This window comes from Sinocyclocheilus rhinocerous, unplaced genomic scaffold (genome assembly GCF_001515625.1).
Source record: "Sinocyclocheilus rhinocerous isolate Xijiao unplaced genomic scaffold, SAMN03320098_v1.1 scaffold632, whole genome shotgun sequence".
Classification (NCBI taxonomy): domain Eukaryota; kingdom Metazoa; phylum Chordata; class Actinopteri; order Cypriniformes; family Cyprinidae; genus Sinocyclocheilus; species Sinocyclocheilus rhinocerous.
In genome coordinates, this window is record NW_015639247.1 from 685,232 (window position 1) to 698,711 (window position 13,480).

Below are 13,480 nucleotides of genomic sequence, written 5' to 3' on the forward strand. Positions count from 1 at the left end.
TTCAGCTCTCCTTCTGTCTTAGAAGCAAGAAGCCCGGCTCTCTATATATGCTCCAATGCAGGACCACCCCTTTCCTGAAGCCCCTTTGATCTGCTGCAGCCAAATCTAGTACGCAACAGAGCGCTGGAGCAGAGCCACAATCATCAATCATCAGAGCGCAACACTGACGGCCCAAAACTCCTGTATTAGTCATTTAAACTCCTTATCGGTCTATATGTGCATTTTGCATTCACGTGGCTTATATAACTTAAAAACTCCATTCCTAGACTAAGATGAAGTGCACTAATATGTCAGTATAACACAAGGTTATTGAGGACATCAGGAGACACGAGTCTCCTCACAAGAGATGGGAAGCAGCTGACTGGAGGAGCTTCTGCTGCGGGGAAGAGGCGCAGGCGGATCGGATTGAAGCGGAAAGCCGAGCCGCGGTGCTGTTAAGGTGGACCGCTCCTCAAACCCGGCTCCCTAACGCTTCATGTGTGCACTCAAACTCCATCAAAAATTCATTATGACCGGATTACCGCTTAGTGTCCGAGGAAATAGTCTGTTTTGCGCGTTTAATGGGCCAAATTTAATTTAGTCGGTCAGTGACCCTTTAAGGAGAAAGTACATGCTGTCCAAGAACAAACCCAAAGTGTTCTGAGTTACAGGAACATAATGAATATAGCGTGTGGGCTTATTAAAAATTAAGATTCACTCTGATTGTATAATTTCATTGTTCTGAAGCAGATGCTTTAGATTTTATGCTTAATAATGCTAAATCTCTGACTAAGAAAGAAAAATACTGGTTCAGAAGTGACATATATGAATCAATACACTCATTTCTGCATGCATATGCAACTTATTATGAATTAATGAGTAGCTTTCAGTCAGTCCTCGAGTTTAGAGGGTTGACAGTCCACCTTAAAAGCTTTTTGGAACCAGCTGGGTCTTTAAAATATTTTTTGTAGGTTCAACACAAAACCACTAGATGGAAGCAGAACTTAACAATTCATTCCTTCGCGTTTGCTGTAATGCCAAACCATATAATATACGGACATGGACTTTTTCAAGATTAATTTTAAAAGTACATATTCTCCATGCAGTGCCTTAGATAATAAAATTGCATGTATGATAATTATACAAGTAGCCTACTGTATATAAAATAGTAGGCTACAGTAAATAGTTTAAGAGGAAAGTATGATGACAGGTCAACTGTGCACCATAACTTTATTATAATTAAGAATAAAAAAATAAAACACACAATATATATTGGAATGTAAATGGCACGATCAGTTCATGTTTGGTTTTATGTGGATTTAATATTATTTGAACTTTTCCTCATTTAGTTGAAGCAGGTCAGACAGCAGGTGGCGCCCCAGCATCATATATAATCTCATATCAGTCGGTCTGTGTTAATATGATGTGCAGCAAAAACTATGTACAGTTATAGTAGGCTACAAGTATTTCAGCACTACAAAAAATATTTGAGGAAGTCTGCTGTATTTTAAAAGCATATAGGCCACGTACTGAAGTACGTTTTACTAATGTTCCTGTTAAGTTTTGAAAATGATATTTCTGAATGTTCAAAGTGTCCAGTTTTGTAATGCTTTAAAATGATTTTCATTGGTTATGCGAAGGTTAAGGAACCATCCTATTGTATCAGTTTGCAAACATTATGGGAACGCTACTTTTGAACATTCTCTGAACGTTCTGAAACAAAACGCAACATTTAAAACTTTTTACATGCATATCCAACTAAAAGAAAAACATTCACGGACGTATAAATAACGTTTTAAGAACATTATTAAAGACCAGAAAACTTTGAACAAACATTCTATTAACGTTACTAGAACGTGTTAGATTACATGTGGAAGCATCTGTTGTTTCGGTTTCTTCTTCGCTTGCGTTTTGGAAATTTTGTACAGAAGGTGTGTAACAGCGCCCCCTACAGTATAACAATGAAAACACGGATTCTAGGAGCACAATTATAGCTAAAATATATTTAGACTTTCTCTAAGTATAAGTCAAGTATACTTAAATGTCATTTTAAGTATATTTAGAAGTATACTAATAGCACACCTGAATAAACTTATTTTTCGTAAGGGTTGTTCTGGGAGCGTTCTCTGTTAGCTGGGAAACACTCTGTGTAGGACATACTCAGGAGTGACATGGTATTGAAAGCTGTTCTTTTACAGCTCAGAGACCCGTTTCAGAAAGGAGGTTAATTGAAAACTGCATTAACCTGAAAAATGCTTTTCTTGGTATATTTTGGAATCTAAATTAAGTGCATTTTACTTAAAACAAGAAAAATAATCTATATGCTTAAAGCTTTACCTGATTGAATTATGCTTTTATACTTCATGTTTAGCTGCTTTCTTCTTTTCTTTTGCCCGTGGGATACTTACCGCTCTGCCAGTTTTCACCTCTGATATTATAACAGTACATTGAGAACTCAAGAGTTTCCCATCTCAGGGTAAGTCAACTCAGAGTTAAAGTTTTAACTCAGAGTTAGTTGAACCTCCTTGCTGAAACGGGCCCCTGGAGACTTAACGTTGTGTTTCATGACAAGCATCATGTTTTTGTCAGATGTTCCTCCCGAAAGTCGTTAGGAGAAATAAAAACAGACCCAAATGGGTCACTAGTTCATCCAATCTAGAGCTTTAAAATGATCGTGGAGCATCTCAAATGTTTGAGTTTATATTGAGATCTCAGGATTTTGATTGCAGACCTAAAGTCTAACTAGTGTGATTTGGTTGAGCAGTACTTCTCATCCAGTATCAGGGACTAATAAAACAGCCTATTAAAGAAAGTTTATAGTCTGAACAAGTTATTAGCGTCTGTGTATTTTCAGTGTTTCACCATCATCTGTGCAGTTTGATAAATAGCTGGTGTTTCACCTTAATCAACAGATTGCATGTTTTTTTAAAATCTATTTTATTGACCTATAATCTGATTTAAAGCTGCTTTTTTGCTGTTTCATGAATCGTTTGGTGTCATAACGGTCCGAGTGTTTAGGTTTCACACAAAATCCATTAAAAGCCAATGATGTTCCTCCCGAAAGTCGTTAGGAGAAATAAAAACAGACCCAAATGGGTCACTAGTTCATCCAATCTAGAGCTTTAAAATGATCGTTGAGCATCTCAAATGTTTGAGTTTATATTGAGATCTCAGGATTTTGATTGCAGACCTAAAGTCTAATTAGTGTGATTTGGTTGAGCAGTACTTCTCATCCAGTATCAGGGACTAATAAAACAGCCTATTAAAGAAAGTTTATAGTCTGAACAAGTTATTAGCGTCTGTGTATTTTCAGTGTTTCACCATCATCTGTGCAGTTTGATAAATAGCTGGTGTTTCACCTTAATCAACAGATTGCATGTTTTTTTAAAATCTATTTTATTGACCTATAATCTGATTTAAAGCTGCTTTTTTGCTGTTTCATGAATCGTTTGGTGTCATAACGGTCCGAGTGTTTAGGTTTCACACAAAATCCATTAAAAGCCAATAATATATTTTAATAGAGATGTGTAAGAAATTTTTTTTCTCTCAAATTAGTCAATAAACAGCAAGTTCCGGGTCAGCGTGTGCTAAATGAACTGCACGTTTATTTCGTGGGAATAACAGTGGAAATGTTCATTAGTTTTTGGTGGTTGGCGTCTTTTTAGAAATTATTACTGAGAAATCTTTACTGGAATAAAAAGCGTGACAACTTGCCCCTCTCACTCCTGCTTGCTCTCAAAATAAACCCTAGTCTTCTAGTTTAGTCTTACAGCAAGACTGCTCATTCATATCTCATTTAAGATGAAGCAATGCAGATAGTGTCGTGTTTAATAGAGGTTCAGAAGAAGAAGTGGCTTATGGGACTGTAGAAATATCATCCTCTGCTCTCACGTACTTTAACAAACTCAAATGGCCTGTTTATTGATTCCATTTGAGAAATTAATTAGAAACTAGATGGATATCTCAGTGAGGCAACAAATGAATCGATAAACTTTTAAATATAGCACTTTGTTTTATATACACATATATTCATGAAGATGGCTAAAAAACACAATTTTCTTCTAAAGGAACTATTCTGCTCACTCCTAGTTAAATAGTATTTATGAGACAAAATGAGCATAACAATAAATAAATTCATCCTGTGTTTTCTTTTTTTTTTCACATACCAGTTGTACAAACAATAAATTATAAAATCAGTGCTGTGCATTTTCAGTGAAACGGCCGTTTCCCATTGAGACGGTAAAACAGTACTGCATACATGGAGTAAACCGATGAAATCTAAAAGGAACTATTCTGCTCACTCATATTCCTAGTTAAATAGTATTTATGAGACAAAATGAGCATAACAATAAATAAATTCATCCTGTGTTTTCTTTTTTTTTTCACATACCAGTTGTACAAACAATAAATTATAAAATCAGTGCTGTGCATTTTCAGTGAAACGGCCGTTTCCCATTGAGACGGTAAAACAGTACTGCATACATGGAGTAAACCGATGAAATCTTGGAAAACGTTCAGGTACCAAACACTGAATCACATGAGTTCATTCAGTTACTGCATCTGTGTGAAATGAATCAAACAACTGCAGCAGGTTTAAAGTCAACATGAAACGCATTCGCAACCCATTGCACTTCAGTAATGTGATGCACTTCTAATTGAAACTGGATATATGATGAGAAACAAAATAGTGCAAGACTTTTGCATTTCATTTCATTCATTTTAAAATGAATTTTATTTAGGAATTGATGAGATGGTGTCGAAGTCAAATGATATCAAATTACTATGAAAGATTAATTTATATAATAAGAGCAGGTACATGAATGAAAGTAAATGGAGTTGAATCATGTTGACTTTAAACTGATTTCCGCTGCTCACACACACATGAATCAACGATCTGAACACACATCACATATCTGAGATGTTTCACTGTCTGAGAAATGAAGTTGTGAGGTTGAACTGAGGTGAAAAATGATTCAAAGGAATGTTCCGGTTTTAAGATTGTGTTTACAGTAACTTACAATGGAAGTCTATGGGGCAAGACATTGTATCAGAATGTTAGAAAACACATTTGCTTGGAACAACACAACAAAAAAACATTAAATGTGTCATCTTGTCTGTGCAACATTATAAGAACATGTAAAAGTCACTTACATCAGTAACACATAGTAACACATTTTTTTTTCTAGGTTGTGTGAATGTTAAGGGAACGTTCCGTTTTAGAATTTTGGAAACATTATGGAAATGTTACTTTTGAATGTTCTCTGAACGTTCTGAAACAAGTCGTAACATTTAAAAAATGTCAGATGAACGTCCAACTGAAACTTTTTTTTTTTTTTTAAATTCCATGAATGATGTATAAATAATGTTTTTGTCCTAACATTTTGAGAACGTTATTAAAGACCAGATAACTTTAAATGAGTTACTTTAATTGTTCTGAATTGTTCAAAACTTTAAAAGAACGTCGCCAGAACATTCTAAAAATGTTTCTTGTTAGCTGGGCTAACAGTTCAAATAACACACATTTCTGTACATAGCAATTAGAATACAGGCTTTAATAAACATACGTTTCACATTTCTGCTTTAACCCTGTGTGATTCTTGTCTCATAGACGTCCATTGTAAGTGTTCCACTCTAAACAAGGTTTTTGTTTGTTTTAAACCTGAAACATTCCCATGAAGATGTAAACGGCGCGACTGCGAGCGAGTGAGCGATCGGCTAGCGTTATTGCGAGTATCGAGGGCACTCAGTGTCGTTTGAGCCCTGAACACAGAAAATGACATACACACATTTACAAATCAGAGCCCTGTTTAGTTGAACAAAGAAAGGAAGATCAGTTCATTGTGGGAGTTTCAGACTCAAACGGACATAAACATGGAGCACAGAGGAACAAACACATCAACGTCAGCTCAAACCCTGAAAACGAGCTCAGGAACAGACCGGCGGTCAGTCATATTCCCAGTTTGTCTTAGTCTTATGAGATTCACTCTGGAAAATCAGCATTCTGCATGGACCTTTCCGTTCCTGCAGTCGAAGCTTATTTCTTATGGATGATATTTGGACCCTAAACAGGTTGTTCACGCTAACAGCGATCAGTAAATCTGTTGACAATTGTTGACAACTTGGTCCAGCTTTATACAAATAAGATGTGACTAAATGCGATGACGACCAATGGGAGCGCAGACTGATATAGTTAAATAATGCAATCAAGTAGGGTGGCACGGTAATCTGATAATCCTGATTATTTTGCTCCAAAATCACAAAGGTTCTAGGTTTGAGAAATTCCTTTTTAGATTTCAGAATCAGAATTATTGCAATTTTACGCAAGCACAAATCAAAAGGAAATTACATTATGCTATATATCGCGCAGCCCTACAGTCGAAGTTGCGGTCACATTAGCAAAATTGCAGTGAAATTTCGTGAACCAAACCGGTCCAATGTCTGCTGCCTATAAAATAGAGATGTATGAAGTGCCACTCACACAGAAGTCACTTTGAAACCGAGCGGTTTTCTGTTGGTCAATGGAAAAAAGTGTAACCTACGTGGGTAAGCTTTTTCACGCAATCGTTGGAATCAAATTGGAATGACTTGATTCCACAGAGCAACTGTAAATGTGATTGCAACTTAACATTAAACTCTATGGCAGTGGTTTAAATCACTGCCAGTGTGAACTTAAGGGGTGTGGCTTTTGGATCAGTGGGTGTGGCTTTGTTAAAGGGGCGTGGCTGAAAGTTGCCACATTCAAGGCTAGAGCCAAAGCTCCTTGTCTGAGTCACAACACGATTGCGAACACTAGCAGGATTCAGGAAGTTAGTCTGAATGAGGGATTCCCAACACTCTCTGTTTTTTTGCATATGATATTGATACAGAATGTTAGGCTAATGTTCCCATTAAGTTATGAAAACACTGTTTCTGAATGTTTTTAAAATGTTTGAAAAGGTTATGTGAATGTTAATAGAACATTCCATTTTATCAATGGTTAATGTGAACGCATCTTAACATCAAACACTACAGAAATGCTTTAAATCACTGCCAGTGTGAACTCAAGGGGCGTGTCATCTGAATGAAGGGGCGTGGCATTGTCAAAGGGGCGTGGCTGAACATCATCACATTCAAGGCTAGAGCCAAAGCTCCTTGTCCGAGTCACAACGCAACACGATTGTGAACGCTAGCAGAATCCCACAGTGATCGGAACGCAACTGCAACGGTTCAGTCTATGTGCATTTTTTGTTTTTTGGACATGATAAATTATATATAACTTTATGCTAATGTTACCAATAAGTTATGAAAACATTATTTCTGAATGTTTTTAAATGTCCAGTTTTCTAAATGTTTTCAAAAAGTTTAAAACTCAAGGGGCATGTTGTTTGGATTGAGGGCGTGGCTTTGTCAAATAGGCGTGGCTGAACATTGACTCATTCGAAGCCAGAGCCTCGAACACTAAAGAAATGCTTTAAATCACTGCCAGTCTGAACTCAGGGGGCGTGTCTTTTGAATGAAGGGGCGTGGCCTTGTCAAATGGGCGTGGCTGAACATTGACTCATTCGAAGCCAGAGCCTCAAACACTACAGAAATGCTTTAAATCACTGTCAGTGTGAACTCAAGGGGCGTGTCATTCGAATGAAGGGGCGTGACCTTGTCAAAGGGGCGTGGCTGAACGTCACCACATTCAAGGCTACAGCTAAAGCTCCAGAGTCACAACGCAACACAATTGTGAACGCTAGCAGAATCCCACAGTGATCGGAACGCAACTGCAACGGTTCAGTCTACGTGCTTCACGAAGCTCAGTCAGGAAGTTCGTCTGATTGAGGGGTCCTCAACATTTTTTAATCAGGCAGTGTTTGAAGGCCGACGGCCGGGCGCTGAGCGGGCAGCTCTTGGACAGCTTCCCTTGAGGGTCCTTGCATTGCACCGTGCGACTCTGCCAACCCGTATCGCAAGTTCTGGAGCACGTCATCCATGATCCCGTCACCCAGCGCGGCCCCGCGGGCATCGTCGTCGTCGCAGGAACCTCGGTCGTAAACGTCACAATCTCCGCCGAGGACAGTGCCGCGGCGGTTCCCGAAGACGTGGCGACCGTTCGCGGCGGAAGTGGCATTTTGCGCGGCATGAAGAAGCTGTAGCGGATGTCTAGTGGTTTCTTAGAATCCGTGGCCAGAATCTGCACCACCAGGCTTTCCTGAAGGGCCCCGGGGCCCATGCTGTGAAGGGCCTCGTCCCGCTGACTCCAGCCGGTGTAGTTGAGAACGGAGCCGTTGAGGGGGATGATGGTCTCGGATGTGGAGATCATGAACTTCCCGTTGAGCAGGTATTCTCCTCCGGGCCGCCGCAGCGCCAGATACGCTGTGTAGCGCGACTGGCCTTTGGCTTTGTACTGTCGGACCTTCAGGTGCGTCGAGCCCTCGGGAACCTTCACCACATCTGTGTAGCCCTTGCTGGAGAACACAGAGACAACATCACATGACTTTATTAGTCATTTTGTCTTATTTTGTAAAAGTCTTTTCCAGTAAAAAATATCAATTTAAAAAAAAAATCAAGATACATTTACTTGATAAGCAAAATGACTTAAGATAGTAAGTCTTGTTTTACTGAATAAAAATGGAGTGAATTTATGCTTAAAACAAGGAAAAATATGGAATGGCCAATGGAATCAGAAAAAATATTTTTCTTAGCCTTTTGGCAAATATTTTAAGTATAAACTCACTTAATTTTTTTATTTTTTTATTTTTTGGAAAATTCATATTTTGTATTTCTTGTTGCTTCCAAACCAAATATCCAGACATATGTTAAATCAAGATACATTTACTTGAGAAGCAAAATTATATTAAGTTTTTTTTTCTATTAAACATGAAGTGCTCAAAACAAGAAAAGAAAAAGAAAAAAAAATTCTGTCCATGGGTTAAGAAAAATATACATAATTCAAATGGAATGAAATGTAATTTTTCTGACACTGCTGGCAAATATTTTTTTCTTGTTTAAAGGATCAGCTCACTTAATTTATATATATCTATATATATTAGAAATCAAGACTTAATATTTCTGTCTTTTTTTGTTTTTGTCTTATTTTTCACTGCAAATAGCTAAACATTCTTAATTCACGATACATTTAATCGACAAGTAAAATGACTTAAGATATTATGTCCTGTTTTCTGAAAATATTATCCAAATTTTGTTAGTTTTTGCTTAAAATAAGTAAAAATATCTGCCGATGGTGTAAGAAAAATAATCTTGTTTAGCCTTTGAATTGAGGCATCGGCAGATTTTTTGCTTGTTTTAAGCAAAAACTAACAAAATTTGAGTATTATTTTCAGATATAAGTAAGTAAATGCACCTTAATTCCAGAATTTTTTAGATATTTATACTAGAAAACACAACATAAATACTAAGGAAGAAAATATTTTTTGCAGTGTGTCTGAGAGAGCGTGTGTGTTTATGGACAATTTCACCATAAATGAGGGAGATATTTGTTCCCAGAAGTGATATAAACCTGACAAAACCTCCTTTTGATGACGTCCCCGTTTTTTATGGTTTGGTTAAAATCAATAGAAGTGGAATGTCTCCATCAGTGTGTGTTGTCTAACCTCTTCTTGGTGAAGTTTCCAGCCACTCTGATGCAGCTGTTTCCGTCGCCGCCGCAGACGCCGCACTTGTCGGATTGAAGTTTCGAGCCGATGATCCCGTCGCAGCCAGTGCGAACGCACTTCCCCTTCACACACACCGAACTGCTGTACGGCCGGCACTCCGTCCCATCAACCACCTGCAGAAAACCACACAAACCAAACCTCACCTGCTGTCTGGCCTTCATCTATCGCTACTAAAGAAATGGCACAAATAATCAAGGTTTAATAAATATATCACTAACAAAAAGCACTAAAATTCCATGTCTTTCGGACATGATATTGATAGAATGCTTTACTAACGTTCCCATTAAGTTCACTGCAAAAAATATTTTCTTACTTAGTATTTATGTTTTGTTTTCTAGTATAAATATCTAACAATTCTTGAATCAGGATGCATTTACTTGACAAGTAAAACGACTTGTTTTCTGAAAATATTATCCATTTTTGTTAGTTTTTGCTTAAAACAAGCAAAAGATCTGCCAGTGCCTTAATTCAAAGGCTAAACAAGATTATTTTTCTTACCCCATCGGCAGATATTTTTACTTGTTTTAAGCAAAAACGAACAAAATTTGGATAATTTTTCCAGAAAACAAGACATAATATCTTAAGTCATTTTAATTGTCAAGTAAATGCATCTTAAATCCAGAATTAGTAGATATTTATACAAGAAAACAAGACAAAAATACTAAGGAAGAAAATCATTTCTGAACGTTCTCTGAACATCTGCTATATGTAAAAATGGTTATATGAGCATTTAAGGAATTTTATCCTTCTGCAAACATCAAGGGATGTTCTTTTGAATGTTTTATTTTTAGAAAAAAAATTTTTAAATTAGACAAACATCCAACTAAACAAAATCTAACATTAGGAACAATGTATAAATAATGTTTCTGTGCTGTGACTAGATGACTCTGAACGAAATTTGTATTAATGTTACTGGACGAACGTTTGTTCGTAACACCATAAAATACGTTATAAGAATGTTTTGCTAATGTTCCCATTAAGCTGCGAAAATGTTATTTATGAATGTTCTCTGAATGTTCAAAACGTCCAGTTTTGTAAAAATGTTCTCTATTCTTTCGACTTTTCTTTCTTTGTAAAAAAAAAAAAGAGACCCTCTAACACTAATGTTCTCTATTCTTTTTCTATTCTATCTACTGGTTTTCTTTTTATTTATTATATATATATATATATATATATATATATAAAACGACCTTGCTATGTGTGCTGCGTTAGGCTAACTGAGACTCATCACGGCACTTACATATCATTGCTCTTTAGTTGGTTTTGATTGCGTCCATTGTCCTCATCTATAAGTCGCTTTGGATAAAAGCGTCTGCTAAATGCCTAAATGTAAATGTAAAACGGGAATGTTCCATTGTATCATTTTGCATTTCATTGGGAATGTTACTTTCGAATGTTCTCTGAAGGTTCCGAAACAAGTGGATACATTTAAAAAATGTTACACAAACGTCAAACTGAATTGTTTAAAAAAAAAAACATTCCGTAACTGATGTGTAACGTTTGAGAATATTATTAACGCAACTGTAAGAACATCTGCTCATAACTTTTTGAGAACGTTTCCTGTTAGCTGGGTTTGAAGCACCATGTGACACTTCAAAGACCAGTATGGCATTTCTATAATATCATGCCGAAAGGGTGTAAATCATTCAGTATGTTGAGTCGGTTTGTAAGTGTTATGAGAGATCCGTGACTCCCTCACCCGCTGCGAGAACACGACGTAGTATCCCGTCCCTTTGGCCCTGCAGGTGAGTTTGCACATGTCTTTGGGAAGCACGCCGGCAAACTTCGGCACCCATTCAACGAAGGTCTTCACTCCTTTAGGGTCCGTCTGAGGGCCGTTACGCAGCTCACACTGCTCCTGACGGAAACTCTTCCCTAACGCACACATATGAGAGCAAATATATTCAATGCACAAACTTGCTGCTGTTCTTAATACAGTATTAACATATTTGTGTAGTTGACACAAAATGTTTTAAAAATCCTCTTAAGCTGGTTTCAGGAGGGAATTCTTTATAATTATTATAGATGATATTTTCATGAGCTCACGATAATTGAAAGAGTAAATGGAATACACTTTATTATATTATATTTATTTATATATATTTTTAATTTTAATTATTATTAACTGCAACAACAATAACAAAGACAATAATATTAAATAAATTATTATTATTAATGTTATTATTATTAATTTTTTCGCTATCATTACTATTATTATTTTTATATGTTTTTCTGAATTAAAGTGCCATGACTGTCATTAATATTGAGTTTGAGTAAGTTACTTTAGTATTATTTATATATAATTAGTATGGTATTTGTTAATAGTTTGAATTAGCTTTTATTTTTATATTTTTCATTTTAGGTTTTGTTTAAGTTTTAGTAATTTTGTTGTGTGCTTTTCTCATTTTTATTAGTTTTAGTCTTTTAAATATTCATATTTAGCTTTAATTTATTTTTATTCCAGTTTTAGTTTTAGTAATTTTAGTACTTAAGTAACATTTCAGTTTGTTGCATTTTGTTTACTTAATTTTTGTTTAAGTTTTCGTTTAATATTAATATTTTATTTTAGCTTTATTTCAATTAACTAATCAATTAAAATTAAATTTAGTTTTAGCAACAACATTGGTTTTGAATTAAAAACTGTATGTTATAAAAAAGTAATGTCAGAACAATTTAAAAAGTATTAGTGAACTCAAAAAGGTGAATAAAATGCCGAACAAACACAATGACCCTCTAAAATACACATTTGTGACCCTGGAGCACAAAACCAGCCATAAGGGTAAATTTTTTGAAATTCATAAATACAGAAATAAATGGTTTGTTAGGATATGACAATATTTGTTCGAGATACAACTATTTGAAAATCTGGAATCTGAGGGTGCAAAAAAATCTAAATATTGAGAAAATCATCTTTAAAGTTGTCCAAATGAAGTTCTTAGCAATGCATATTACTAATCAAAAATTAAGTTTTGATATATTTATGGTAGGAAATTTACAAAATATCTTCATGGAACATGATCTTTACTTAATATCCTAATGATTTTTGGCATAAAAGAAAAATGTATAATTGTGACCCATACAATGTATTGTTGGCTATTGCTACAAATATACCCCAGCGACTTAACACTGCTTTTGTGCTCCAGAGACACATATTATCCTGGAATCTCAATGTAATGTGTTAGCTACCTACTTAATATTTCTCTTGACGGTATCATATTAGATAAAGCTTTTCACTGAATTTATTGCAATGCATTCTGGGATTGTGGTATCTATCAGGAATGTACGTGATGCAGAATTTGTGTGTTTTCTTCTGTGAGCATGCATTATTTGTGCATGTGTGTGTGTTTGGAGACGCTCACCGGCTGAAGGGCACGGCGTGATGCTGCAGGAGCGGTAGACGGCTCTCTTCCCGGTGCAGTAGCGGCCGTTGTTTCGGGGAGGAGGGTTGTTACAGAGACGATGTGCAAACTGGACACCACCGCCACACGTCTGAGAACACGAACCCCACGGACCCCAGGAGCTCCAGCTGCCGTGATTCGACATCTGACAGGAGATAATCATTAAGCATCGATTAGTGACGAGCAGAAAACACACTGACAGTTTCTGTTGATTGCATATGAGGCACAATCACAATGTAAAAGCATCTAACTAAAGATGCACAGAATCTTTCAACATGAATGGGTCGAGTCGTGGAAAGAAGCGAGTGTTTTATGTGAAGGCGTGTGTCCATCCATTCACCGGCCCGCAATAAACAAGCTCCGAGCCAAAAATAAGCGCGAGACCTGAATGCTGGACATTCAGCGAGAGGAAGGGTGTGTGTGTGTGTGTGTGTGTGTGTGTGAGTGAGTGTGTGTGTGTGT

The 13,480-nt window shown here is 36.5% G+C and overlaps 1 protein-coding gene across 1 annotated transcript in view; it reads right to left on the minus strand.

Annotated features, from left to right (window-relative positions):
• Positions 1–7,305: 7,305 nt before the first annotated feature.
• The window catches only part of LOC107751075 (A disintegrin and metalloproteinase with thrombospondin motifs 5-like), a 28,087-nt gene continuing 21,912 nt past the window's right edge, over positions 7,306–13,480 (minus strand). Inside the window, exons 5-8 of the mRNA XM_016566667.1 lie at positions 12,980–13,163; positions 11,320–11,495; positions 9,558–9,733; positions 7,306–8,411 (exon numbers count right to left, since the gene is read on the minus strand). Of these exons, the coding sequence (XP_016422153.1) occupies positions 7,793–8,411; positions 9,558–9,733; positions 11,320–11,495; positions 12,980–13,163 (1,155 nt within the window). The 3' untranslated portion in view covers positions 7,306–7,792. The remainder of the gene's footprint in view (positions 8,412–9,557; positions 9,734–11,319; positions 11,496–12,979; positions 13,164–13,480) is intronic.